General features: G+C 37.6%; 1 protein-coding gene across 1 annotated transcript in view; it reads left to right on the forward strand.

Moving 5' to 3' along the window:
- c1h11orf16 (chromosome 1 C11orf16 homolog) overlaps window positions 1-25,823 on the forward strand; it is a 32,405-nt gene extending 6,582 nt beyond the window's left edge. The window contains exons 4-11 of the mRNA XM_039748290.1: window positions 2,746-2,903; window positions 3,009-3,162; window positions 8,874-9,102; window positions 10,557-11,213; window positions 11,368-11,552; window positions 18,493-18,665; window positions 22,842-23,091; window positions 25,335-25,823. Of these exons, the coding sequence (XP_039604224.1) occupies window positions 2,746-2,903; window positions 3,009-3,162; window positions 8,874-9,102; window positions 10,557-11,213; window positions 11,368-11,552; window positions 18,493-18,665; window positions 22,842-23,091; window positions 25,335-25,448 (1,920 nt within the window). The 3' untranslated portion in view covers window positions 25,449-25,823. The remainder of the gene's footprint in view (window positions 1-2,745; window positions 2,904-3,008; window positions 3,163-8,873; window positions 9,103-10,556; window positions 11,214-11,367; window positions 11,553-18,492; window positions 18,666-22,841; window positions 23,092-25,334) is intronic.
- The last annotated feature ends 492 nt before the right edge of the window (window positions 25,824-26,315 follow it).

Below are 26,315 nucleotides of genomic sequence, written 5' to 3' on the forward strand. Positions count from 1 at the left end.
TCCTACTTCCATTATTTTCTTTTTCCGGCCCCGGGCATGGTTATATCTCTTGGCACAAGGTCTAGTCTTGTGGGACAGGGTGATTATTACTTTCCTTATTTTCAGAATCTGCACATAGATTATTTTTGTTCTTTTTTGCATTCTCTTCTCTCCAACACTTTTGGGTCTCTTTCTTCTTCACTTAGTCGTTGATGTGTCCTCTACAACGTATAACATTGGAAGTGTGTCTGCCAAAAGCATTCCATCAATTGAGAGGTTAGATGCCTGTGGTCATGTTTGAAAATGGTTGTAACTAGGGTGTGACTTGCAAAAGTCACCTTTGCACGGGACTTGCTTCCAAAGGGACGTGAAAGTGTCTCTCTGTCTTTCTTCAAAAGATCACATCTCCTTGCAGGAAAAAAAAGTCTTGTCTCATCCTAAGATTTTTCTTATAATAGAGAGATAACATTGATAAGAATATAAATAACAAGCTGGTTAAGTTTGTTGATGATACTAAAGAAGGTGTAACAGCAAAGGGGACGGGCTACATTTTTACATAGGGACAGAATTCAGACTTGGGCAGGCTTTTGGCAGATAAAATTTAATATTAGTATATGTAGAATCTTATACAGTTCATAGAAATTATTAATATTAGATTTAAATACAAAATAGGAGCTTTGAAAGTTTAAAGTATATCTTATGATCTAGGAGTCATAATGGACACTCCACTATCCGCATTTAAACATTGTCCAGAACATTTGTAGTTCAGGAAAGTGGAGATTAAGGGGTGACATGATTGAATTGCTTACAATTATCAAGATAATTAGTGCAATGTGTCCCAGCTGTTACTTTGAAATTAATTCTTCAACAAAAACACTGAGACACAGATGGAAACTTGTTAAGGGCAAATTTTGCAGCACCATTTGAAAGGTTTTCTTCACACAGAGAACTATAGACACATGGAATAAATTACCAACGAGAGTGGTAGGGAGTGCCGCTTTACAGACCTTCAAAACTTTACTTGGTGTTATTTTGTAGAAATTAAGTGAATAGGACTAGCAAGCTTCTTGGGCTGAATAACTTGTTCTTGTCAAAATTGTTTTAATTTTCAAAACAATGGAATTATTTATTGTCTCAGAATGGGTTTATGATTGAGTGAAAATGATTTGGATGGAGAGATCAGATGTACTGGGTCTATTCATGATGGTGGACAATGCAAGATTCTGTGCATTGTCTTGTGAATTTACAGAGGTGGTGAATGGTGTTCTATGACAAATTTAAAGATGTGCTGTGCAATTGCTTCTGCAGGGAAATTACAATCTAAGATGGGCATGGAAATACTATATTTGCCATCACAGAATGTCCTGCATTTCAGAGAAAGGGCCCATGGACATAGCTGATGGCAATTAGGCATTCCTGGAAGATGGTACCCATGTGTCATGAAACATGGGAAATGAAACTGTTGGGAAATGGCATGAGGCAGGCTTACAACAAAATGTCATACAAGTGAGGACAGGACCTCCTTGATGTACTGCAGCATAGGTAAATGGCACCAAAAAAAAGCAGTACAGGCAACTAACTACTGTAGATACATTGACATGTAGATGGCAAATGGATAGTCCTGAGGACTTCACTTTTAATGCAAACTACAAGGAGAATTAAGTAAACATACAGGGGTGAAATACCAACATAAATATAAGAAAAGTCGGACAGACATAAAAGCCGAAAGTCCTAAAATGATTTATCCTTTCCTTCATTTCACTCATAAATCATGTTTTAACACAAATGTCTAAAGCTGGTTTACCAGACTGCATACTTCGAGGTCTTTTATAATTGTGTTATGATGATGTCACACACCACAACCACTTGAATAGCAATATCCAAAAAACAAAATGGCCACCTCTGTGACTATACTATAGAAAATGGGGGCATCAAAAAAGAATGAAATGAATTGTGAGTATGTAAGTTTAGTCTTTTGTAAATTAAGAGCTCATGGCCTTACATGTGGCACACTGGTTAGTGCTGCATCTTCATTGATTCAGAGGCCTGGTTTCAACCTCTAAGCCACAGTCACTGTCTGCACAGAATTTGCATGTTTTCCCAGTGACCATGAAGGCTTTTTTCAAGGTACAATGTTTTTCCTATGACATCCTATAGATGCTGTAAACTCACAACGATCCTGTATAAGTGTAGGTGAAGGTGTGAGTGTGTCCAGACGTTGACTAGCTGGTAGCTCTGAAATGCTTCTGAGTGTGTGTGTACTCATTGAACACTGCTCAGCTATTGACAAACTTGTTGAATTTAGTAAAAAGTCATGTTGGGTCCATGTCCAATCAGCATTGAACACAAAGTAGGAATCAGACCTCAACTGAAGGTCAGCCTTAGATAGTGTATGCTCACCCAACATAAAATGTGTCAATTTAGAGCCACCAACATAATTTAATTTAAGATGCCTGAAATGTATTGCCCTTGTGTTTAAAGGCACAGGAAGTTGCACAAATGTAAAAACAGTTAACATTAAAAACAAAATATCATGTTAAAAAGACCTGATGAACACAAGATCATTATCTAAATAAAACCCACAATACATACATATTTATTCTGTGCGATGAACTGGCATCACTGCTGTTTGTTATAATAATGCAAAACTAATTACTATAATGATAAGCCTTTTTTGTTACTAAGTCTTTATAATTAAATATCCTAATATCAGTGCAGTATATTAAATACAGGATGTTCTTACCTTCTTTATTTATGTTGTTCCAGGTGATTCCTACGTACAACACTGAATGTTCAAACACTGGGCCTTTCTACTCAGATCTGAAGTACTGTAGTGCAAAGGCAACAATGGCACCCTGTGTATATATGGATTCCCATCAGTGCTGCTCTGGCCAGGTGTGCACCCCTTGTCATGCCACTAGAAGGTAACGTGTTCCACTGCTGATCAGTTTGAGAACCATATCAAATGAATAAATATGCCTTGATGCAGAAAGCCTGGACACTTTGTCACTTGTGATCTTTTTCTTCAGACTTTATCAGTTGTGTCCTGTCAGTGTGTGTGAGAATGCTGACTTCATAGAGGGCTCTTTGGACTCAAGGCACTTGGCAACAGGCACTCGAGTTCTTGCAAGGCGAGAACCAGATGGGTTCTACTACCTTGGAAGTATAAAGCAAGAAATTGAGGTAAGCTGTAACTTCCTTATTGATAAATTCTAGAACAGTCAGATTTCAAGTGTGCACTGATAGCAATGAGAAAGTGTAAGAAGGCGTTGCACAAATGATTTGAGAAGAGCTGTTTTGAAGCCACTACCCTACACCTGTATCAGTTATGCTACAAAAATAGTATAATCAAGACAGTCTAAGTTAAAATGGATGACAAAAAATATACATACACTGCTAGCTTCAAGTGGCTTTGAAGTTGTACAAATATACCTTAGAGCAGGGGTCTCCAACTTCAGTTCTGGAGAGCTACTGTGGCTGCAAGTTTTCATTCTAACTCTTTTCTTAATTATTGACCAGGAATTGATTATGCTTCCTAACTGGACAGATTGATATCCCCTGAAGCTTAACTGACTTGGTGTTAGACTGTGATGATAAATTTTTTGTGCAGTATATACAATATTTATATATTAGGGTGGTCCAACAAAAAGTTCTCCTCAAGACCAGTTTTATTCCTTATCATATTTATAACAAAAACACAAAATGTAAATAAAAATAAACAACATTTAGATATAACTCCATTTGGCAGGTTTTATGTCACCTGAACTGAACAGCAGACAACTGCTCCACACTTGCAGGACAACAACATTATCACTGACTTTCATGAAGTTGTACAATTCCTGCAATGGTTTTCAACCAGTCGAAGAATAAACAGTTTCTGCTTCTCATGCATTGTCAGTATGTCATTCACTTATCCTCGAGACTTTGTAGATGCATCATTCACTACCATCATGCATGTCAACAATTCACAACATTTGGGGGCAAAAGTAGGTTTACAGGTTGTTCATATGGTAAAAGACATCCAGGTTATGATTATTACAATAGCCTATTAACTCAATATCTTTATTAACTTAAAAGAATGTCACAATGACACAGTGCACTTATGTACAATCTAGTAAGAGCTCAATTTTTGCGGCCTTGCATACTTACAAATGTACACTGTAAACCTACTTTTGCCCCCCCTTTTTTATATAAATACAGGTATATAGATTTATATATAGGGTCATTATTGAAACAACATCTGCAGAGTACTGTGAAATTCTTACTTTCATATGCTAATCAACATGAGACACATTGTCTTCTTTACATTAAATATGAGTTATATATAAATATTGAGTTATAATTTGGGAAGACCATCTCATATATATATATATATATATATATAACTGTTGAAAGGTTCCACTAGCTCAACCCTGGCAACAATGATATTTAAAAAAAAAAATAACTTAATAAGAAATACAGAAAGAAGCTGAGAGAAACTTTCTGCAATTTTTTCAACAGTCTGAAGTGTCCACCAGGAGGTGCCACATCACTATACAGTACATTACTTTAGGAATTTTTGTATTTTTGCTCAATATGTCTGTTAATGTAACATCATGTTTTTGATGCAGAAAATTTTTAAGAGAAACTAACATTTGATTTAAAGTGTAAGAAACCATTCATAAATAGAAATATGAGTAATTGGTTATATTTCCTTCTTTCAAAAGTAAACTATTAGGTGTACCCAGTATTATTAAATAAACAAAAAATACATGCCATGGTATAGGATAAGTGCAGAAAATAAAATTGCTATTATGTCTAAAGGTAGATGTAATGCTGTATTCTTTAGATATAAACTTTTAGTTTGGAGAATGCACCTTATTGCTAGTGTAAATAATATTTTGAGTATGTTGATATTTATTAAAATGCTGAATAACAGTATTTTTTGTATTTAATTCCATAAGTTTATCATCATCTCTCTAACTATCACAGCTATATAATATGACAAAAATATGCACTGAGAGTTGTACAACTGATACAAATTGGAAAATGAGTGTTCTGCTACATGTCCTTTTCAATCTTATTTAACATTTGATTTGGCAGTGTACACAGATGTACAGATAATGTTTTAATTTTTCTCAAACAGCATTCAATGAAGCCACCTATCCAGTAATTCTTAATCCAGTTCAGAGTATCAGAATCAGAGCTATAATATTAGCATCAGGCGCCAGCCTTGGACAGAGCATCCATCCATCACAAAGCAAAGTCATCCACACATCCACGATCACTCAATTTAATATGGCCAATTAACTTGACACACTTATCTTCTGGGATGTGGACAGTAAACCAAAATGTGCAGGAGAAATGTGCAAACACCAGACAGACAGTGACCTGGCAGGGAGATGAACCCAGGACTCTTGAACTGTGAGTCAGTAGTGCTAATCACTGCATTTAAAACATTGAAAGGGTAAATAATACAAAATCTGAACCTGCAATCTTAATGGCAGACAGCACTTCAATTACCCTAATGGTAAATCTTAGTGTCACCTGTCATTTTGATGGGCAGAGCACAAGGTCATATTATATTATAGTTTTTAATGAAAGAGAATAGTAGAAGAGTATTAAGTGTTTTATGGATTGATACTGTCATTTCTCTGCTCTGGATCAGGGTATGTGAGGAAATGCTCAACATCACTTTTATAACTCACATTACTAGCCATGGCTGGCATGTACACAGTAGTCTTATTGAGTGGCTTTTGCATTTCCTAAATTATGAAAGGTGCTCCATTCTCTCATAGCCATACTTTAGATCTAATTATCATGTACAGCATTAACATTCAGAATGTAATTACCTCTCCTGTCATTTTAAAGTATGTCAGATCATCATTCAATTTATCTTTGATTTTATTTTCCTTTCCAATAAATGCTCAATATAGAATCAATAATATACACACAAATATTAGTATTTCCTGATTGCCAGATATAACAAAAAAGTAAACTTGAGTTTAGTAATTAATTGTATAAATCAGCTGTCAAACAGCTACTACTCAAAGATAAAATGTCTTTAGTTATACTTTGAACAATACCTAACATGTCCAATAATACAACATAAATCTAAAATGTCTAACACAATTCTGCTTTTTAGAGGTAGTGATTTTATGAATTTCTTTAATAATAAAATAAATAGCATAACATTATAGAATAAGCAGTCAACTTCACAGTCTCTTAGTACCATATCATGTTATAACACCTCTTGCACTTACCACTTTAGTAAAATTAAACTGTCGAAAAAACAGGAGCTTTAACATTTGATTTTTAAACCTGGTGACCTGTCCTGTAGACCCAGCTCTAATTATTATGTTAAAACATTCACGTGCAGTAGTTGCACATTCGATATGAAGTATTATTAAGAAGTCTATCAAATGACAATGTCCCCAATGCCCTCAAAGTAGCTGGTGTCAGTTCTCTAAAACAAATCATATTTAGATCCAAATGTTTGTAAGAATTACAGACAAATTCCCAATTTACCTTTGTCAGGATTGCACAAAGAATGTTCCATTTTTGCTTTGTTCTTTATTGACTGCAGTATTTTTTCCATACTTTTGAATATGCGTTCATTACCACTTTCTTTGTGTTTTTCTTGACCATGTTGTGTGCTTATTTTTCATGAAGGCTGTAATCCTGATGGTAATAACCTTTTAAGAAAATTGCAGTCATATACATCATGTCTTATCTTAGAAAATATACAGTCTTTAAGAAACTGCAGGCTTGCCTTCAATGTTCTCGCAGCCCAGAAAAAGTTTAGCTTCAATTTTAAATCATAGTCTAATCTTATAGTGTACGATAATAATAGTTTCAGACTTAAGCGAAGCTTTTAATACTGCTGATCATAACATTCTCCCATGTTGGTCCATCAGGTGCTTTTCCTTATTGGTTTACTTACCAAAGTGTTTTCAAGATTTACAAGTTGAAAGACTCTCCTTTCTGCCTGTAGTCAGATATGATGCACCTCACATTTTCAGTCCTGGGATCAATTCTCTGTCCTCTGTATTTATTACCACTAGGACATATAATCTGGAAGTAAAATATGTGTCAATCATATTTTGATGATGATGCCCAGCTGTGCTTATCATTTAACCTATATGATGCATCTAAATTTACTTAAGTAATTGTTTGTAAAACAGTGGATGAGTGATTAATATTTGCCATGAATGTCAGCAAAAAAGGAATTATTTTATTTGTGGTGACTCTGTGAACAGTGCGGGAACTCAGAAGGTTAGAATTTTAGTTTTGCTGAATCCTGTCAGAAGTTCATTAAATATGGCCCTATATTTATTTCATTTTTAAAATTATCATTTTTTGCCTCATTATTGCTTTGTGCCCTAAACATCCATAACCTATCGTCTATGTGGGAGGAGCGAAAGCTTTAGATTTGTCAAAAATTTTAATCGACAATTTTTTTTTGATGGATCTCTACATTTAAAGGGTCCGAAAACATCGACATCTCGATGATGGATGTGTGTCTGTCTTTGTGTGCATATGTGTGTCTGTGTCAGAGTTTCTTGAGGATGGTCTAGAGCTAAAATGGCTGGACAGAAAAATAACAATGTGCTGATTAGTTTTTGCGTCACACTGTACAAGAGAAAGAGGCACTCTAGAGGAACCCTCAAATACCATAATTCTGCAATTAATTATGATTTTTTTCTCATCAGTTGCTATCGTAATGACCTATTTTATGATCAAAAATATCAGCATCTGAACAGTAAATAATTATTGAAATATTATAGAATAGTTTAGGTAACTTGGTTCCAAGGGCGCAAAACCTACTTACGCTCACGTCCAAATTACTTTTGTGACACTGTTGTATTGCCATTTTTATTTAGGTTTTTCTAAACAATAATAGCCTTTTCTTTGGCTATCACAGTAACTCATTGCATTAAAAATTAAAAGTTAAAGTAAATCGAGTAAAGACATTATTATCAGGTCAAAACTCTGCCTTATATTGGTGCATATCTGAAATACTTCAATGAGTAAAGGTCAATTGACTTGTGAAGTTTCACAAACTGCTATTGAATACCCCAGAGTACCACCGTTGTGCCTTACTGCTATAAATGTAAATGTTATAACTTATAAATGAAGGGAGAGGCAGGTCTTCCATTCAAAATCTTAAAAGCTCCTCTGAATGTAATTCGCTGTTTGGCACAAGTGAATTTCCCAGAAATGGTTAATATAATAATATACTTTAGCAAAATTGCACATGCCTGGATACCTGAAATTTGGATTATGCAACATAAGCAATTCAAAATTTTGTGAGTCTCCTTTGAAGCCCATCCATTGTTTCATTAACTTTGTTACCCTATTCTTCATGAAAACATGGGAATAAAATTGTTTATAAGACATCACTACAAACAACATGGGGTAATTAACTGATCCAAAAATTGTCACTTCTGGGTAGAGTATTTCTTAACCGCTGTACATTGTTTGTAATTGATCTCAAAGCTTTGAATTGCTTGACAGTGACTATGTGCAGCAATGTTTTCAGTCTCTCGTTACAGTTAGTGAAAAGTAAATGTGCCCTCAGCATTTATTGCTTTCCATTGAGCCTCGTTTTGGCCTTTTAGACATTTACAATCAGATCTCTTCCCGTTTAGATCTTCATTTTGTTTATAAAACAGATTCAATTGAAAAAGTTTTGCAGAGGAAAATAAAAAATATGTTTAGACAAATGTAAGGGTAACCATAGAGCAGCGGACTCAGGCTGATATATGGATTGTTCCTATTAGCAGATCTACACTCGGAGACTGAATGAACTGTCTCACTAAACCACAACAATTAACAAAAACTTGATGCTTGGGTGGTTTCTGTAAATCAAGACATTTTAGTAGAAGTAATCATTTTTCATGTTTTTCTACCAGGGAAGAAAAGGAGTATTTCTAATTGATTTTGAAAAGCCTTCTGTGAGTGATGGAACATGCACTATCACCATGCATAAAACACCCATTGTTGACATAATTCACTATAATGAGGGTCTAAGACATAATATTGTCCCCAGGGATCAAGTTCTGGCACCCTGGGAAAAAGAGTTGTTAAGATACGGACCAGGAAGTGTATTATCTGGGATTGAAACAAGGGATCCTTTAAGAGGTAAGCTAACTTTTATTAGTATAGTTATCAATAATATTTATTCGTTTTCCTAACCTGTGTAACAAAGCTCAATGAAGTCAGGGAAAGGTTGGGGGCACCCTGTATAACTGGATGAAAGACAAAAAAAAAAAAAACAAAACAAAACATGAGGTCTTTCTAGATGGGAGTCAACAAGTAAGCTGGCTAAAAACGGTGGTGTATCCGGTCTTATACAGCCCAGGCAGGAAGGGCCGGGTCCAGGAGAGCAGATGACAAAAGTGACATGAAAAATGTTGAGGCTGTCTATCTTTTGGCCTGTAGAGGGAGTAAGAGAAAAGACATCATGTAACAGTGCCAACCCTCTGGTCCAGCGGATAATTACCATCACTAGAGACCTTAAGTTGTCTTCTATGTGCATACATGTGACACCTGCTTATTCCAATGGAAGTCTGGGAAGGATGCAGCACATCTCAGTAGTTTTTGGCTTAATGGAGTAACCAGCCCTGGAAAGGACCATTATAGGGGAGACTCATACACACACACAGATGCTCACTCATACACACACACCGATACTCACTCATACTGAGCCAATTTAAAATCAACTGTTAACTCCACTGATGCACCTTTGGGATGTAGTAAGTGCTTGAAGAGCAACAATATGAAGAAGGGGAGATATGAACATGGGATTTCAAAGCAGTGGGACAGCAGAGTTAACCGTTACATTGTGTAGGGATGGTATGACAATAAGGCAACTTGACTTGACCTGACCTGACCTGATATCAGCCCCAAATGATAATCAAAAGAAGCTAAAGCAGAAAGTAAAGGAGTAGGACCTGGACATCACTGAAGTTTGATATCAACAAGAGATGTTATTACATAGAGAAATATGGTGACACAGTGGTTAACATTGCAGTCTCATTGCTCCATGAACGTGGTTTGCATTCTCAGCTTGGCCAATATAAGAATACATTAACATTAAAAGGTTCCTCCCGTACCAAACACACAAATGTCAGGTTATTTGGCTACTCAGTTATTAGTTTGGCTCACCCTGATCCTATCATAGAAAAAGGGGATTCATAAAATGGATGAAAATGTATTGTATGGCATTGAGTTTCATTCAAATGTATATTATCCCAAACCACTTTACAAATAGTAGCACACATTTTGTTTTCAAAAACTTTTAAACAGTGTAAGTACAAACAGGTTTAAGGACAGAGTGTGAGTGCCACTTTTCATTAATATTTAAAATGATTCTTTGATTTGAAAATAATTTCCCAAAACCATTTCCTTGCAGAATGATGTACTTTTTTGATGTGTTCCAATTTCTAGTTTTTGAAAATTTAGTGAAAAGGATTAATACACTAGCAGTACAACTAGAAATTGACTCATTTTTAATCTTGGACATGGTATTTGAGAATAATTTTGCATTGCCAGTTTTTTCAGTCTTTAATCTATTAACTTTTTTCTACTTTAAGTACATGAAGATGAAGACATTATAGTCCGTTTCTGGAATGGAAAGGAGGTCAAAGTGCCTAAAGGTGTGGCTTTTTGGATTCCGCCAACATTATATGACCGAATAGTACGTGAGCTGCAGCATCCTGTGAGTCTAAGAAAAGATATCCTGCCAAATGAAATTGTCTATCCTGAAGTACGTACTGTTAGAACTGTCATGCCATCTACTCCCTGTTACAATTACAGCTTCTGTAGTGGCCATCTACCATCATGCAGATCATGCTCTTGTCACAAACCGTGCATGGGGACCTGTTACTTGCCAGCTTTCCCTGCCTGTCATTATCCACATCAGTATCAAACCTGGCAGCCATTGATGTCAAAACCTGCACAGTATCAGCATGATGCAAAGAATGAGGAGCTGGAGAAAAAAGTCACGGCACAGCTAAAGGAGCTGGAATTTTACAAAAAAGAATCTTCATCATCATCTTCATGCTCATCCTCGTCCTCTGAAGATGAATCAGAGTCGAACAAAGAGATAACAAATTCCAAGAGAGTAGTAAAGGACAGGGCAGTCAACACAGATTCTAGTCTGTTTCAGAGGAGAAAGTCCCCAGTTCAAGAAAAGCCAGACTGGAAGTACTGGAAGAGAAGTAATCCAGAGCCTCATCATAAAAAAACAGGTATTTTAAACATTGTTTTAAATAAATGCATTTTGAAGGCCAAAAGATCCAACAACAAATCACAATAAATACATTTTTTTTTAATTTTTGCATGTTAAATAATCATTTTGGTCATTTCCAATTGAACCGCTATCTTTGTAATTTCTGATTTCAGTAGGTTTGCTGTCTGGCTCTGGGATGAACAATCGCAGCTCTCCATGTAAAGACCTTTACCCTGAGCTTTGGCCAGCGCAAACAAGCAATTCTACTGCAGTGTTTAATTGTGTGGAACATTCTGCAGGCCCCAGGGTGTCTATGAGGGATGCTTTATGGCACAATGACTTCAGTCCATCAGTTGGGGTAATTCTAGGGGCCATGCACAAAGTGCTAGCTCCCTTGTACTTTTCTTATACTTTGTTTTTCCACCGTCTTTTAAAAAATAACTCACAATTCAGCTGAACCATCAAGGGGCACAATTAATGTAAGTGAATGACAGGCTCTTTAATTTCTTTTTTGTTTCTGTATCTTGCACACTTTCCTGTTTTGCCTGTTATTGAACTGCAAACCTTTTATTGCTAAACAAAAAAGACTGTGCCTGTTGGCAGGTATTGCTTCGTAAACCCCTATAAATACTTATATTGCTCAGATTATGGTTGTACAATATCTTTATTGAAAAAACTGAGGAAGTAAGTGAAGTAAGGTGCATGGTATGAAAGCATACAAAAATATTTCTGAGTGTGCCCGTATTTATCAATCGTCTCAGAATAAGGAAACTGTCCTAAGTGGCTCAAAAATTTTAGAGTGATGCAAATTTGTTCCTATTCTTAGGAGTGAGGGTAACAGGGTAATCTTATCAATTTTCTCAATTTAGAAAACTATTCCCAACTTCACCAGGATTTAGGTTTTTATTTTTAATATTTAGTCACAGAGGTATGTATGATGGAGGTTTGCTAAGATCATCACACCACTGCTTGTACAGTCAGGCATCAGCCGCAACCAAGCGCACTAATGTTTTAATCGCTTGGGCTGACTACTGAGGATTTGTTTAGTCAACAGCGTCTTTCGGGCATGTAAAGAGAAAAATACTGTAGACAACAATTCAGGATGTAAAAACCTCTCTCAAGGTAAATCAGAAACAGTGAACTTACCTGTAATTGAAATTATACAGAGTATTTCTCTACCTGTTTAGCGATTGGTGACGTGTACGTGAGAGTTACTTTAGGTAGGACAGATTATAGTATTTGTTTATCCATCTATCCTCTAAATCTGCTTATCCAGGGCAGGGGTAGCTGGAGCCTATTCTAGTAAGCAACATGTGCAGGCAGGAACAGCTTTGGCTAGGGTGACAGCACATCACCAGGTGAACACACACACACGCATCAAGGGATGATTTGCCATCACCAATTCACAAACCCTGCATGTTTTTGGGTCATGGGAGAAAACTGGAACAAACCCACATGGACCACCATGCAAACTCCGGGCAGGGAGCCACAAGGACATGACCCTCAGACTAATTACTTTGAGGCAGGGGCTATACCACTGTGCCACCATGCACCTAATTAGTTGATTACCGTATTCACATTAACTGTGCCCTTACAAATTGAAGAAAAAAAATAGCCCTTATTAAATAGATAGATAGATAGATAGATAGATAGATAGATAGATAGATAGATAGATAGATAGATAGATACTTTATTAATCCCAAGTGTGACTATTCCAATTTATAAGGAGAAGGGTGATATCTAGGATTGTGGATAGATACAGAGGGATAAAGCAGATGTCACACACAATTAAAATTTAAGAAACGGTTATATATATAGAGAGAGGGCTTAAGAAAGAGACCACCAAATTGCAGTCTTTGCATTGAGAAGCATCAAGAAAAACAGAATGGCTTGAATATGGAGTTTATTATTCTGGAGAAGGCTTCTGATGGGGTGTCACATCAAGAGGTCTGGAGGTGCACGGGGAAGAAAGTAGTACCAGGCAAATATATGAGGGAATAAAGTCTCAGGTTAAAAGCAATCAGGTATATTCAGAAAAAGCATTTTTTAAGCCATACATGGTTACTGGTGGACGTGATTCAGAATGGCTGAAGGTGCTGCACATATGCATAGTCTAAAGTTGATTTGAGATTTATAAAGGAAGTTGGCTTGGGGCATGGTGTACATAAAGTTTAATACAATTTTTTTGTGTACACTGTTTTTGCCTTTCTAGTGTAAGGAAAAATTTAGTATTTCTTTTCAGATATTTTATAGAAACGGGCATTATAACATTTACATTTACTTATCTGGCTGACGACTTTATCCAAGGCAAATTCTAACATTTCTGTTACATTTCTTTGTGTTTTTTGCAGTTGGAGCACAGGCAGGTCAAGTGACTTGCTCATGACAACACAGTATCAGCTGTAGGTTCAAATCCACAAAAAAAGGGTTTGAAGTCCAAAGCCTTAACCACAATGGACACATTATTGCAAATGAGACCAAGTCGGCTGGTCATCTGTGGGTGGTTTCAGATCAAACTATTGTTTGAACCCCACTTAAGAAAAAAAAACATTAAGAGTAAACAGTAAGTCTTAAAACTAAGGCAGATGAGTTATATTCCATTAGCGGCAGTAATGGCATACTAATCAAGAAGGTGGATGGAATGAGAACCATCTCCAGTCCAGTTCCTCAATTTGAAGCGTGACCTTGTTGATAAAACATGTTTAACTTTATGGCTTGTTTGTATTTTCATTTTGCCATATGTCAGTCAGTCATTATCCAACCCGGTATATCCTAACTACAGGGTCACGGGGTCTGCTGGAGCCAATCCCAGCCAACTCAGGGCGCCAGCCCACCGCAGGACACACACACACATTAGGGACAATTCAGGATTGCCAATGCACCTAACTTGCAAGTCTTTGGACTGTGGGAGGAAACCGGAGCACCTGGACACTGTTATATTGTAGATTAATCCTTTCCAAGAATATCATCAAAATTTGTGGCCTGGAGTAGATGTTTAGGCCTTGTTCACATGGGCGTTAAGTTTTTGGATAAATGAACTTGCTCTGAACGTCCTAGACGTTTATGTTGCATTTTGTGGTGGCGATCGATTGACTTCTACACCGGCGTTCGTTTGTCTCTGTCTAACGCCAGCCTGCAGCCCAAATTGTAGTTTGCGTGTTAACCTGTGGAGGCAGTGTCGGGAACTGGATATGAAAGCCCTTGTCGTTTTATTTGAGGTGCCTCCTTTCAATATGGACCATTTTGCTATGTTAGATATTAATCTTCTTGTTTTAAAAATACTCGTAATACGGTGACGTAGGGAGAGAAAAAATCGCCGCCGCTACTGGGTTCATGTATAAGCTGCTCAGCAATAGACTCCAACGCCTTGGCCTTCTTATAACAATCACTGTAGTCTGGTAAAGAGATGTCCCATATCAGCGGTCTCTGCTCCACTTCCTGCACGAGCTGGGCTGGATCAACCTCCTTCAACATTTTATTTTTCTTTTTCCCCGCATTTCCCTATGTATAGCATGTAGGATCATGGGATATATCCGGTCCTCCAAAGCGTAAAATAAACGCGCAGAAAACGAACTAGAAGCGGTTTCCTTGCGTTCGCTGGGTTTTGAACGCCAAGAAAAAGCTGCATGCAACGTTTTTGATGCCGTCTAAATGCGCTGCCGGACAAACGCACGTCACCAAAGCCCGTGTGAACACTCTCATTGACTCCTATGTGTAGAAAACACTCGGCGCTTGATCTGCGCTCACGGACGCCTTCTGACGCAAAAAACGCTCGATTTTAACGCCCGTGTGAACAAGGCTTTAGTCAATCATTGCTTCCATTTCTTTCTAAAAATTTCAGTATAAAAGATACTTCATGATGGACACATACAGGTGCAAATAGGACCAAGTTAGATGATGAAATGCTGGTTAATTTGTCATATGCATATGACTGTAAATTGATAGCCAATTAATAAAGCAAGAAACAATTGAAAAAAAAACCAGTTTAAGACTAAAAAAAAGAAATTAAAGATTCTGAATCTTTACAATCAAGTGAAGTAAAATGAACCATAAAAATGTTGCCTGTGTTTTTCTTATGATTGACTTCTAATTAAGAAACTGGATTGGAACAAACACCTGTAGCCGCTGACGTTCATGAGGACTGAACTTGGGCACCACTTAAGCACAACTCATATTGTGAAATAATGAAAAATACTATATATGTATGAATTGTTCATATTCATTCAGCCCTTTAATGTATATGCTCCAAACGCCTTATGGCTTTATGCCCTTCATCCTGATAACAGGAGTATAAATTAAACTGAAGCTAAAAATGAAGGGGTATTTTAAGGTTTCAAGAGTGAAAACTTATAAGAGATGTGTCAGATTTATTTTTCATATCATTTGCGATGTTTAGAAGCTTGGTGGCCTCCACATACCTTTCTTTGACCCTTCAGGAACATTTTAAATACACCCTCACATGGGAGAATGTAAACTATTGTGATACACAGCGTCTCAATTGCTCCTAAAGACTAGGCTGTCAGTTTACATTAAATAAATCAATATCAGAATGAAAACTACAAAGAAAACACTATTTTGTTTTGACGTGGATCAGAAGATTAAGGCATGAAATATTGTTGACATCTTAATTGTGTTTCTGTTGGACAGCATTACATGTAATTTTCTGAATCATTAAAAAAACATTTATCAGATATTAGTTTTAAAATATTTTTCCAGAGCCACGTGCAAATGAGAATAGAGTAATTGTGGCACACTTATTATGGCTATTTGGGTGTTTTGTTACTGGCATACTGTATAATGTAGCGCTTACATTAGTGTGAGCAGTGTGACAGCTTCTTTCTGTCCCGCACGCTCTCTCTGACTGGCTAGGGATGAACTGACTTACAAATGTCTGCCCATCCTTTTTAGAGGGTGTCTGTCCTTTAGCCACAGATACCTCACTGGGAGGTCCTTGTGCCCCGGGCTCTTTATATCCCCCTGTAGCGTGCCTTTTTGTGGCTGGTTGCCAGTTCTCAAGACAACATGTTCTGAGGCATCAACAGTTTTCTTCTGCACTCGAAACTTTTTGTCACAATGATACAAAGAGGACTTTACGGTAAACCAAGGTTCTTTCACCCTTGCCATGCTTTGGTACTGGGGTTAATTCTTGTTGATCTAATTAGGATTGATCAATCTGAAGAAAAAGTATATAGTTAGAGTAGCTGCCTGAAAAATAAATATGACTGTTCTTTCTCACAGAAACAGACTATTTCAAGTGCAAAGAAACAAATACTGAAATAAACTTCAAAATGAAAGCACTAAAGTGAGTTGATTTTTGCTTCCCTGCACCTTGTTATGCTGGCAGATAATGCAGGCAAAACAAGCCTGAAAGAAGACATCTGGGTAGGCAAAAAAAGTGTAAAAAAATTAACAGCAGTCAGCACAGATAAAGATCATCCACCAGAATAATTCTCCGCAGTTGTCATTGAGGCCACCCACATAAAAGATGGGCAATAAGGAAAGTAGCAGATGGAGTTTAGCGTGGCAGACGCTAATAAGAGAAAAAGAGGGGTGCTTTGAACTCAAGTGCCTCTGCAAATGCACAACTCCATAAAATGGCCTGTCTGCTTATCTAAAAACACTTTGAATAACAAAATGGGAAGGCAGAAAGTGTACAAGATTTGCAAGCCAAGGACGTAGAGAAGATTAAAAAATGGGAAGATGAAACACTCACTAGATTGTGCACGATGAAGTGGCACTCTCCTACCGCTCTCCCAGGAGAATGGCTTAAAGTTGTTCCATGCAGAATGGGGCTATTTTAGACCAGTGTTTCTCATCTGACCGGTGGCAAGCCACTATCAATGGGTCACCACCTAAAATTAAAGAAAAAACAAAAAGTTGTTTTAGGAGCTACCTCACACATTTTCCTCCCCACTGTATCTGTGCACTTGAAATGCCAAGTGGACCTCCCTCAACATTGCATTAATCACACCATGGGGGAGCCCCCCATCCCCGGTTTTTGATGTAACAGACGTGTACCAATGCTGTCAAAACTCTCTTTTATTGTGTGTCAATAATCAGAATGAAGTCTTAAAAAAATGTATTTCATTAGTGTACACTTTTATTAAATTTTTGCCTGGGGTCATCACCAAGCAAAAATTGAGGAAACTGGGTGCTGAGGCAAAACCACCTCAAAATATGGCAACAGAAAATTGTATCTCAAAAAAGCCAGAAATGCAGCTGGTTAGAACACATCTTGAACAGATGAATAAGTAGACAGTTTAGCAGAAAAATATTACGCCATGTAAGTGTTAATCCAAAAATGGTCTACAAAGGAATAGGAAATCTCAGTGCCCTGACCTAGCAGAGGTATAACACTCTGTGTCAATGAGAACTAAACAAGAGTCTGGATACAATGATTGTTCTAAATCACATTAGGATTGATTTTTAAAAAGAATGTTATATTCACGGTGAAGGGGAATTACACTGCTTGTCATGGGGTGTCTATTTAACGTGGTGTTTGTGCAGGCAGAGAAACTTCCCGCATACAGAGTAGTTTTGTGGGGGAACTTACTGAACCTTATCCAGTTACAAGTCAAGCGGGCCCACCCCTGCTGCTCTGAGTGCAAGGCGGCAACCAGTCCTTTGCAAAAAGAGACCGATTTAGAGTCGCCATTCAGCATAGCATGCATGTCTTTGGAATGTAGGAAGAAAACTGGAATACCCAGAGAAACTGACTGGGACACATGGTGAGAATGTTCAAACTCTGAGAGGCAGTGCCCTTATTCTTTTTATTCAGTATGATAATACCTTTCCTTCATGTTTGAAAATACATATATCTAGAAAGGACCTTCACTATGCTGTTAAAAACAAATTGAAACAATTTTCAGGCGTGGAAATATTCTCTGCTACACTGTGATGAATAAAATAATTACAAAAAAGGTGGATGTTTAATGTTGTCTGTGTGAGTTACAGTCATATATGACTTTTATTAGACAGAAATGCTTAGAGCGCTAAACACAAATACATTTCCCAAATGGAAGTGCCTGCTAATAGCATTTAGAGCAATGAAGGAACCCATCATGATACAAAACACCCATACACAGTAATACCAAAACAGTTTTCAAAGTAACCTGAGCAGTCTCTGTAAAGAAATGAGCTAAAATGTGAGAACATTACACAGATCTTTCTAAAAAACAATATCTGCCTTCTCTGTACTCTTGTGGTTTGGCTTTAAATAGTTTGAAAGCTTAGCTAACTTTGCTCCTTAACTCACCATTACTGTTTACTTTCTTTTTCCTCACAAAATGTATTTGTAGGCCCAGGGTCCACCAGTCCAAGACCGTTTGGGGGAGAACCAGGTAAATCAAAATCTCAAGTACCAAGAAACTCTGGAGCATAAAAGGAAGAAAAAGATTGACCATTACAAATGGGAAAAAGAGAGAGAGGACCTAGCAGACGTTAAGTACAGTAATACTTACCAACACCAAAGGTAGGCAAAATGCTTTTATAGCAATTGAATTCTACCCAAAAATCGACAAGTCGATAACCGCAGTTATAACTCTCTACCATACACCTAACATGTTTAATGCATGTTCAATATATTGATTCTTTTTATTATTTTCATTCAGTACTTCTAAATATGACATGCTAATATGCAGTATTTGTGTTAGTGTGCCCTGATGTCCGTTACTGGCCTGGTTCTGTCTTAAAGTCAGATTAGACTTCAGTTTACCATGCTTCCGTAATGAAAACACAAACTAAGGACATGTAATAAAGGATATCTGGATGCACTGTGTTTGGCTAATTACATCATCCAAGTGGACAAAAAAGATCAGGATGTTGTACAGTTATTGGACAATCCTATTGTATCTGGTTTCAGTTGTTGCTGGGACAACATCTCTCCTCTCATCTTCTGAAACCAATTTTTCTGGATGAGGGTTTTAGGGCCAGACTTCCCTGTCCCCAGCTACAGATTCCAACTCTTCCCTGGAAATTCCCAGGTGCTTCCAAGCAGCCAATCAGTTTTAATTCTGACTCTGATATCACATATGAGGAGGTGCATGAAAATCCTCAATTTAAACTTAAATTAGACACATCCTTTCTGATTCACAAAAATCTGTGAAATCCTCAAAGTCTGCATGTTTACAATCTGTCATTATTTACATTTCAAAGGTAACAAATTTTTTTTAAAACTACAATTAAAAGTGTGAAACTGTCTACCTTTGACCATTCTATCCAGCACGGGCCACTAGCTCCCTTGTTGGAATAAGTTCTTTTGTAATTGTGGCATGTTACATAACCAAAAACTATATAGATATGATATTAAAAGGCAATACCCCTCCCTTAGTGATACAGCAGTAAGGAATCACATAAAAGAAATAACTTAGCTTTCTTTAATGACGATTTATGCGTCATAACAGATGAAGGAAGCCATGACAAGACCATTACCGAAGTGGGAGCTCGATGTATATAGTGTGGCATTTGTGTCACTATGATTCCTGACTGCTGGAAGGATTTTCCGGATCAGATGATTTTATCTCCCATCCGTCCGTCAGCTTCAAAGGTGTACCGGGCAATGTTCCAAAACTTTATACTATTTCTCCATGTGCAGGCCCCCACTTAGGTAAATCATGACATTCCAAACACGGAAAAGAACATCCAATGTCATGCTGACTCTGACACACAGAAATGATACAATGCCCATTTCGCACTTGTTCCTTTCTTGTATTCTAATGCTTGCCTAGCAGTTCTAAATGATGAGCCCCGTGTGCTAAATGTGGCCTTGTGTTAGCGGTACATGTAAGTGAATTTATAAAATATTTTTTGTACCGAGCACAGTGACATATTAAACTTATATATTTATTACACCATAAAGTCCACCCTTTATGCAGTCAGAGGCGGAATGTAAAACTGATTAGCTGTCCTGAAACAAGTCTGATGTTATTCTTGGAATAACAGAAACATATTACACCCACATACAGATATTTGGATGAATTTTTTTACACGATGAAGCACAGACAGGTTAAGGTCATGTCAAATTAGACGACATTTCCAGAGATTTTCAGTTGTAGACTTCATTTACATAATCAGATAGTCAGAGGCAGTCAGCGTTGTGCTCCCATGGAGTCAGTCTCCTAGTATGACATAGCCAACTAGTCCTTGACTTTCCTCAAAAATAATCAGGTTTGATTTTGCCGTTAATCATATGGGTGGGCTTCTGTGTGCGTGAGAACTGACAACCAATGAATGCTCATCTGGAAGTACAGTGCATATAATGCAGCATCAAGGAATAAGGACTGTGGGGGTTTTGGACCTCACAAACAGAAGAGAAGCTCGTCTGTCTGATGTCTCAAGTTTTACGAACCCTGATAGAATGGAAGCCAGAAAAATAAAAAAAGGGCCAAGATTGCAGCTGAATTTCCCGTAAGCACCATCTCTGTCAGGCATCACATTGTTGGCTGTTACAAAAAGGGGTGAGCACGAATTTGCTGGAAAGTTAGGCAAATTTGACTTGCCCAGCAATTTTCAGTCAAGTAAACTTACATGGTCTGGTGACAAGAAGGCGCATAATGTGACTTCAGCTTTAAGTGACCTTCTTTGGGTTATGTAGTGATTCAGATGTTGGAATTAACCCTCCACTCTGTTTCAGAGTACAGTACCTTACTCCCTGCTCTATACTATATTATTGGCGATAAGCAACAGCCACATGCCATGTCACTTTGTATCACCTTTAAGAAGTTGCATGATAAGCAGCAGATACTAAAGTTTTTGAACTGAATGTCTAAGACTAATGTCAGAGTCTTTCAACTGAATACTTAACGTCATTCTTTGCTTTCTCTGTTGAATGAATTTTCACCTGATTCTTTAAAAAATTATTTTGTGTATGTTCCGCACTCTTTTACTCTGTTAGTCTCAACATTCAAGTTTTAACATCTCATATTTCTAAGACTTGGTGAACGTTAACCTTAATAATATAACGTGTACAGCAGCAATCAAACAGACTAATACTGTAAGGTATACTCAACATTGTAACATAACAAGTCAAAGAAAATTATTTAATGTATCTGTGAGGCCTCAGCTGGGATTACAGTATACTGTATACTAGTGTTTAAGTTCTCCCGCTGATAAGTCGGGGTTTGATTTTACCATCTAATTTCTGGTATTTTATGTCGGTTGTATAAGTCGAATGCAGAAAACTCACGCTATTGGTCCAAGACATTATGAAATGCTAACGGCCACCTGAGAGAGTAACCACTGAGCACACTGCCTTTTTTTTCTAAGTATTGTGCCTATGTGACCACACAGTAATACCCAAACTATTCTGAAGCGACATTTGCACTGATTTGTGTTTTTTGTGTCTCACACCCTCATACACCTTTATCGTAAGAGCATCCCTTATCTACAATGGAGCATTCGATCAGAAGAAAATATGAAGCTGGTTTTAAATTAAAAGTCGTTGAAGTGGCAAAAGAAATTGTGTCTGAGAAACTAGTGTGAGATTGGGGGAAGCAAGAAGATGTAAAAAAAAAAATAAAAAAATGTAAGGGTCGCATTTTTGAACAGGCATATAAGTAGGGGTTTGATTCTATGATCGATTTTTTCAGGTTTCAAGAACCAACTTATACGCGAGTATATACAGTATATGTGCAGTTTTGACCTCTGTATTAAAAAGAAGATGTTGCAGTGCCAGACAAAGTTCACAGGTACCCAGGAAGCTTGTTTAACTGCAAGTTTTGCAGACAAAATAAAGATTTGAATGAATGTAAATCTTGCACAAAGCTGAATTTGAATTTAAAAGATTATTTATGGATGTTGGTGTCTAATTTCAGTAGGTTTCACTCTCTCTGTCATTATGGCACGTTGCTCATCAATCGTGCAATCCTGCAGCGGAGCTTCCATGTTCATTTGACCTTGGCTTCAACTATACAAATGGCACAGTGCCATGCAGTGCATGTTCATGCTACCCCTACCACCCATCATAAACCTGTTGTACTGTGCCAGCTTGTATTGGTTGCAGTTACCACATAATTTGCAAACTGCTTTTACTTTTTGTTTTAGCCTCCCATGTTACTTAAGGTGGAGAGTGGTTGAGCTGCTGCTGTGCAGTAAGGAGATTATGGGTTCACTTTCTGGGTCCTCCCTGTGTGGAGAGCACTTTGAGTAGAGAGAAAAGCACTATATAAAAGTACAGAATTATTAGTATTATTTATTAAAGATGGCATGGTGGCAGTGTGTTTAGCATAGCTGCCTCACAGCTCCAGGAGAACAGGGTCACTTTCTAGCCTAGTAAACTCCAAGAAGAAGTTAGGACATCCTTACATGTTTGCATGAGTTTCCCTCACACATATCAGATATGGGTCTGAGAATAGATAGATGGACTTATTATACTTTAGGGACTGCAAATGTCACAGGATTCTGCTGATAGGTTTGAACAACTGGGGACAATATCAAACTAATGTTAACTTTGAACTTATTTAGGGTAGAGCAACAGGCTAAAACTGCTTTATTGACTGTAACATATCACTTTAGGGCGCAAGCCTTAATTCTCATCTTACACATTTTGGGAATGTGTACAGCAAGTTAATGGATTCAATCATTTTATAACCCTCTAGAAACATGAACACAAATAGCCTCATAAAAGTGATAATCAAATTTTCTGTTTCAGAAACCGTACCCAGCAACGACTCCATGATGAAACCCAGAAAAAAGAGGAGCAAACCAAAAAACTGGAAGACATAAAAAAGGACAAACAGCTGCAGAAGAAGAGTATTCTACAAAGAATGCAGCTGGCCATAAATGATATAGAAGGAAGAGAATCTAAAAAGCTAGCATCTTTAAAGTGGCGACGGCAGCAACATGACGCCATAGAGGCACAGAAAGTCCGAGACAATGAGGCGAATGAAAAGCTACAACAGGTAAATTCCGAGTAATGTTCGAGTTGTCAGTTGTTAATTGGATTGAATTGAATTCCTTTATTGTCATTTTACACTGTACAATGAGAGTCAATGTGCAACTCCTCCACAAAAAGCAATAACCTTCTCATAAAATGAAAACAAAAACTGTAATTTAGTGCACTTTCACATATTAAGTGTACTATAGGGTGCTCCAGATCTAATTATGCAATTTTCATTAAGCTATAAGTTATTAAGTTTATTGCATAGAAAATCACCCGAAAAATCCCGGACCATCGAGAAGCGTGCGAACTGATGACATGAACAATCGTCTTTGCGCCAAACTGAAATCATCCCCGCATAAATCAAAGTCATCCAGACGATCTGGATGTGCATAATTAGATCTGGACCACCCTGTATATAGTAATCACAAATATAGCAACATAAGCACAAAGCCTGCCCTGTGAAAGAGTATGTGTGCTCAGGGACGAATTGGTGCCCATCCAGTATAGGCTCCTGTCTTGAGTGCGAGTCTGCTGGCATTGGCTCTGGCACTCTGCCAGCCTGTAATGGACTAAGAAGGATCATAGAATGGAAGAAGGAATGACTTTCATTGTGAAGATGGCAGATTACAGTTACCCGTAGCAGTGACTTGTGACGTTCTGTGCTTCAGTCTCATTTTCTCACACAATGAACACTTAAGAGACTGGCATTGCTCACTGCTGCTACCTCACAGCTCCATCTACATTGGCTTTCTTTGCCTGTGTGAAGTTTGACCCTTCTTGCAGTGTTGTGTCCAATACAATACAGTGTACTGTATTTTTGTATAGTGCTCTTCACTGAGTGCAGACGCAGAGCGCTGTGGACAATTCTCAGTTAAAATACAAGTATACAGTATACTAATTACTAATACACAATTGGTACACATGTAAATGCAGACTTGTTAAAACGCACAAAGGACAAAGTAGAACTGATCAAACATAAATGGAGACCAACGGTACATGTCCATTAATTAATTGTTGAACTATGGCCAGTTGACAATATTAGAGATTAAAATTGTACCAGAGAAAGTCAAAAATTTAGTCCCAGTCCTGGAGACCTCGGCCAGCTGGCCACCTACCCTTTCCTAAGTTTTCTAGAGTGGAGATCGTGCTGGCTGTCCAATCTGATGAGGACGCCCCTTTATAAGAGAGGACTTTTCCATAACCAGGAAAGCAGCTTGGCAGTAAAGCAGTGGCACCAAGTACCCCATCCAGATACCAAGAAGCGAAACAGAACAGAGGAGTGTTAATAACGGTTTAAAAATATTGTGATACTTATATTATTGTACAAATAACTGGCAAACAAATGTGGTATGCAGAGCTAATCAGCAGCTCTAGTCAGGGTATGCTAAACTGAAGTAGTGCGTCTTCAGCTGGGATTTAAAAGTTGAGACTGAAGGGGCATCTCATAGTAGCAGGCAGACCACTCCACAGTTTAGGGAGCCTGTAACTAAAAGCTCGACCTCCCACTGTTATTTTATTAATCCTTGGAATCATCTTGAGATCTTAATAAACGTTCTGGCTTGTAAATAACGATAAGTTCAGACAAAGCAAAGCAGGGCTTTGGTCATTTAAAGTTTTATATGTTAAAAGGAGGATTTTGAAAACAGTTCTAAGTTTAACTGGGGGCCACTGTAGACCTGAAGTTACAGTATGTGTTCATATGTTCTTGTTTGTGTAATAATTCTTGCAGCACCATTTTGAATTAATTGAAAGCTGCATAAAGAATGATTTGACCAGTCAGTGGACACCACATTGCAGTTGTCAATCCTACTAGAAATAAATACATGAATTAATTTCTCAGTATCCTGCATGAAAACACCTTAATTTTCCAACATTTTAAGATGGAAAAAACATGGTTAGGATAGTTATGTGATGTGTTCCAAGAACTGAAACATCAACAGGTTAGGGTGATCCACACCATTAAATTAGCCGGTATGAGTAAACATACGTATGTGTAGGAGGGTCCTGCGATGGACTTGACTCTCATTCTGGACAGAATCCTGCCATGTGTGTGACGCTACTCCAATAGGATCCTGTAATAAAAACACTACATACTAGACCTCCTTACTGTAGGTTTATATGGGCAAACATTATATTTTATTGTTCAAGACCTGCAAGGTACTTCTAGAAGCTTAACATTGTGGAAGCAGTAAAGACAGGCACGTTAGACAATTTTAGCAAATTTGCAACTTTACATAAACACACAGATTTTGTCTTTTTCAGGATACAAGACGACAACGAGTCAAAGAGTTCTACATGAAAGAAGCTGAAAAAGTCTACCAGGCTGAAAAGGAACATCAGGAGAAGACAAGGAGGGACATTTTCAGGACTCCATAATATGTGTCCCTGCATGTGTTAAGATGGATGGATAAAAAAACTCACTAATACATTTTCACTTTTGATCAAGAAATTGTGAAGGGACTTAAGGAAAGAAAAATCAAAACTGAACATTTCTTATAAAACAGTGAAAATAATAGAATCCCTGTCACAAAGCTTTCTAATCAAATGAAAGTTTACACCTTTCAGTTTGACCTTACAGTACTTTACAGTTTAATCCCTATATATGTTATTACTATACAAAGAATGAATTATATACAGGCTGTATATTATTTTACAGCACACATCTTTCTCTATTTAAGATACTGTGATTATGATGTGATGTTCTTCCAGAATTACACCAGCTTTAGTGTGTAATAAAAATCTTTGCTCTAACATTTCATTCTGTCATCCATCATTTGTCATTATTAATAATAATTCTTTACATTTATAAAGTACTTTACATAGACACTTCAATTCAACCAGTGTGAAGCATCCACTTGGATGATGTGACGGCAGCCATTTTGCAGCAGTATGCTCACCACACATTAGCTGTTAGGTGGTGAAGTGGTGAGACAGATAAAAACACAATTTAGAGACAGGGGTTGGTAAGGGGGTCAGAATGACCAGGCTGTGGTGGGCAATTAAGTCGGGACATATGGATAAATGCTACTCTATGAAAGATCTTTCATGACCACAGAAAGTTTCATCTCAAGGGTGGTGCCATTTTTAAAGAAGTGTCCCCGTCACTGCGGTGGGGCATTGGGATCCACATACAGTCCACGGGGTAAGCGCTCCTGCTGGCCTCACCAACACCTCTTCTTGCAGCAATCCAAGCTTTTCCTAAATGGTCTCCCATCCAAGTACTGGCAGGGCCCAAATATACTT

Source organism: Polypterus senegalus, chromosome 1, assembly GCF_016835505.1.
Source record: "Polypterus senegalus isolate Bchr_013 chromosome 1, ASM1683550v1, whole genome shotgun sequence".
NCBI lineage: Eukaryota > Metazoa > Chordata > Cladistia > Polypteriformes > Polypteridae > Polypterus > Polypterus senegalus.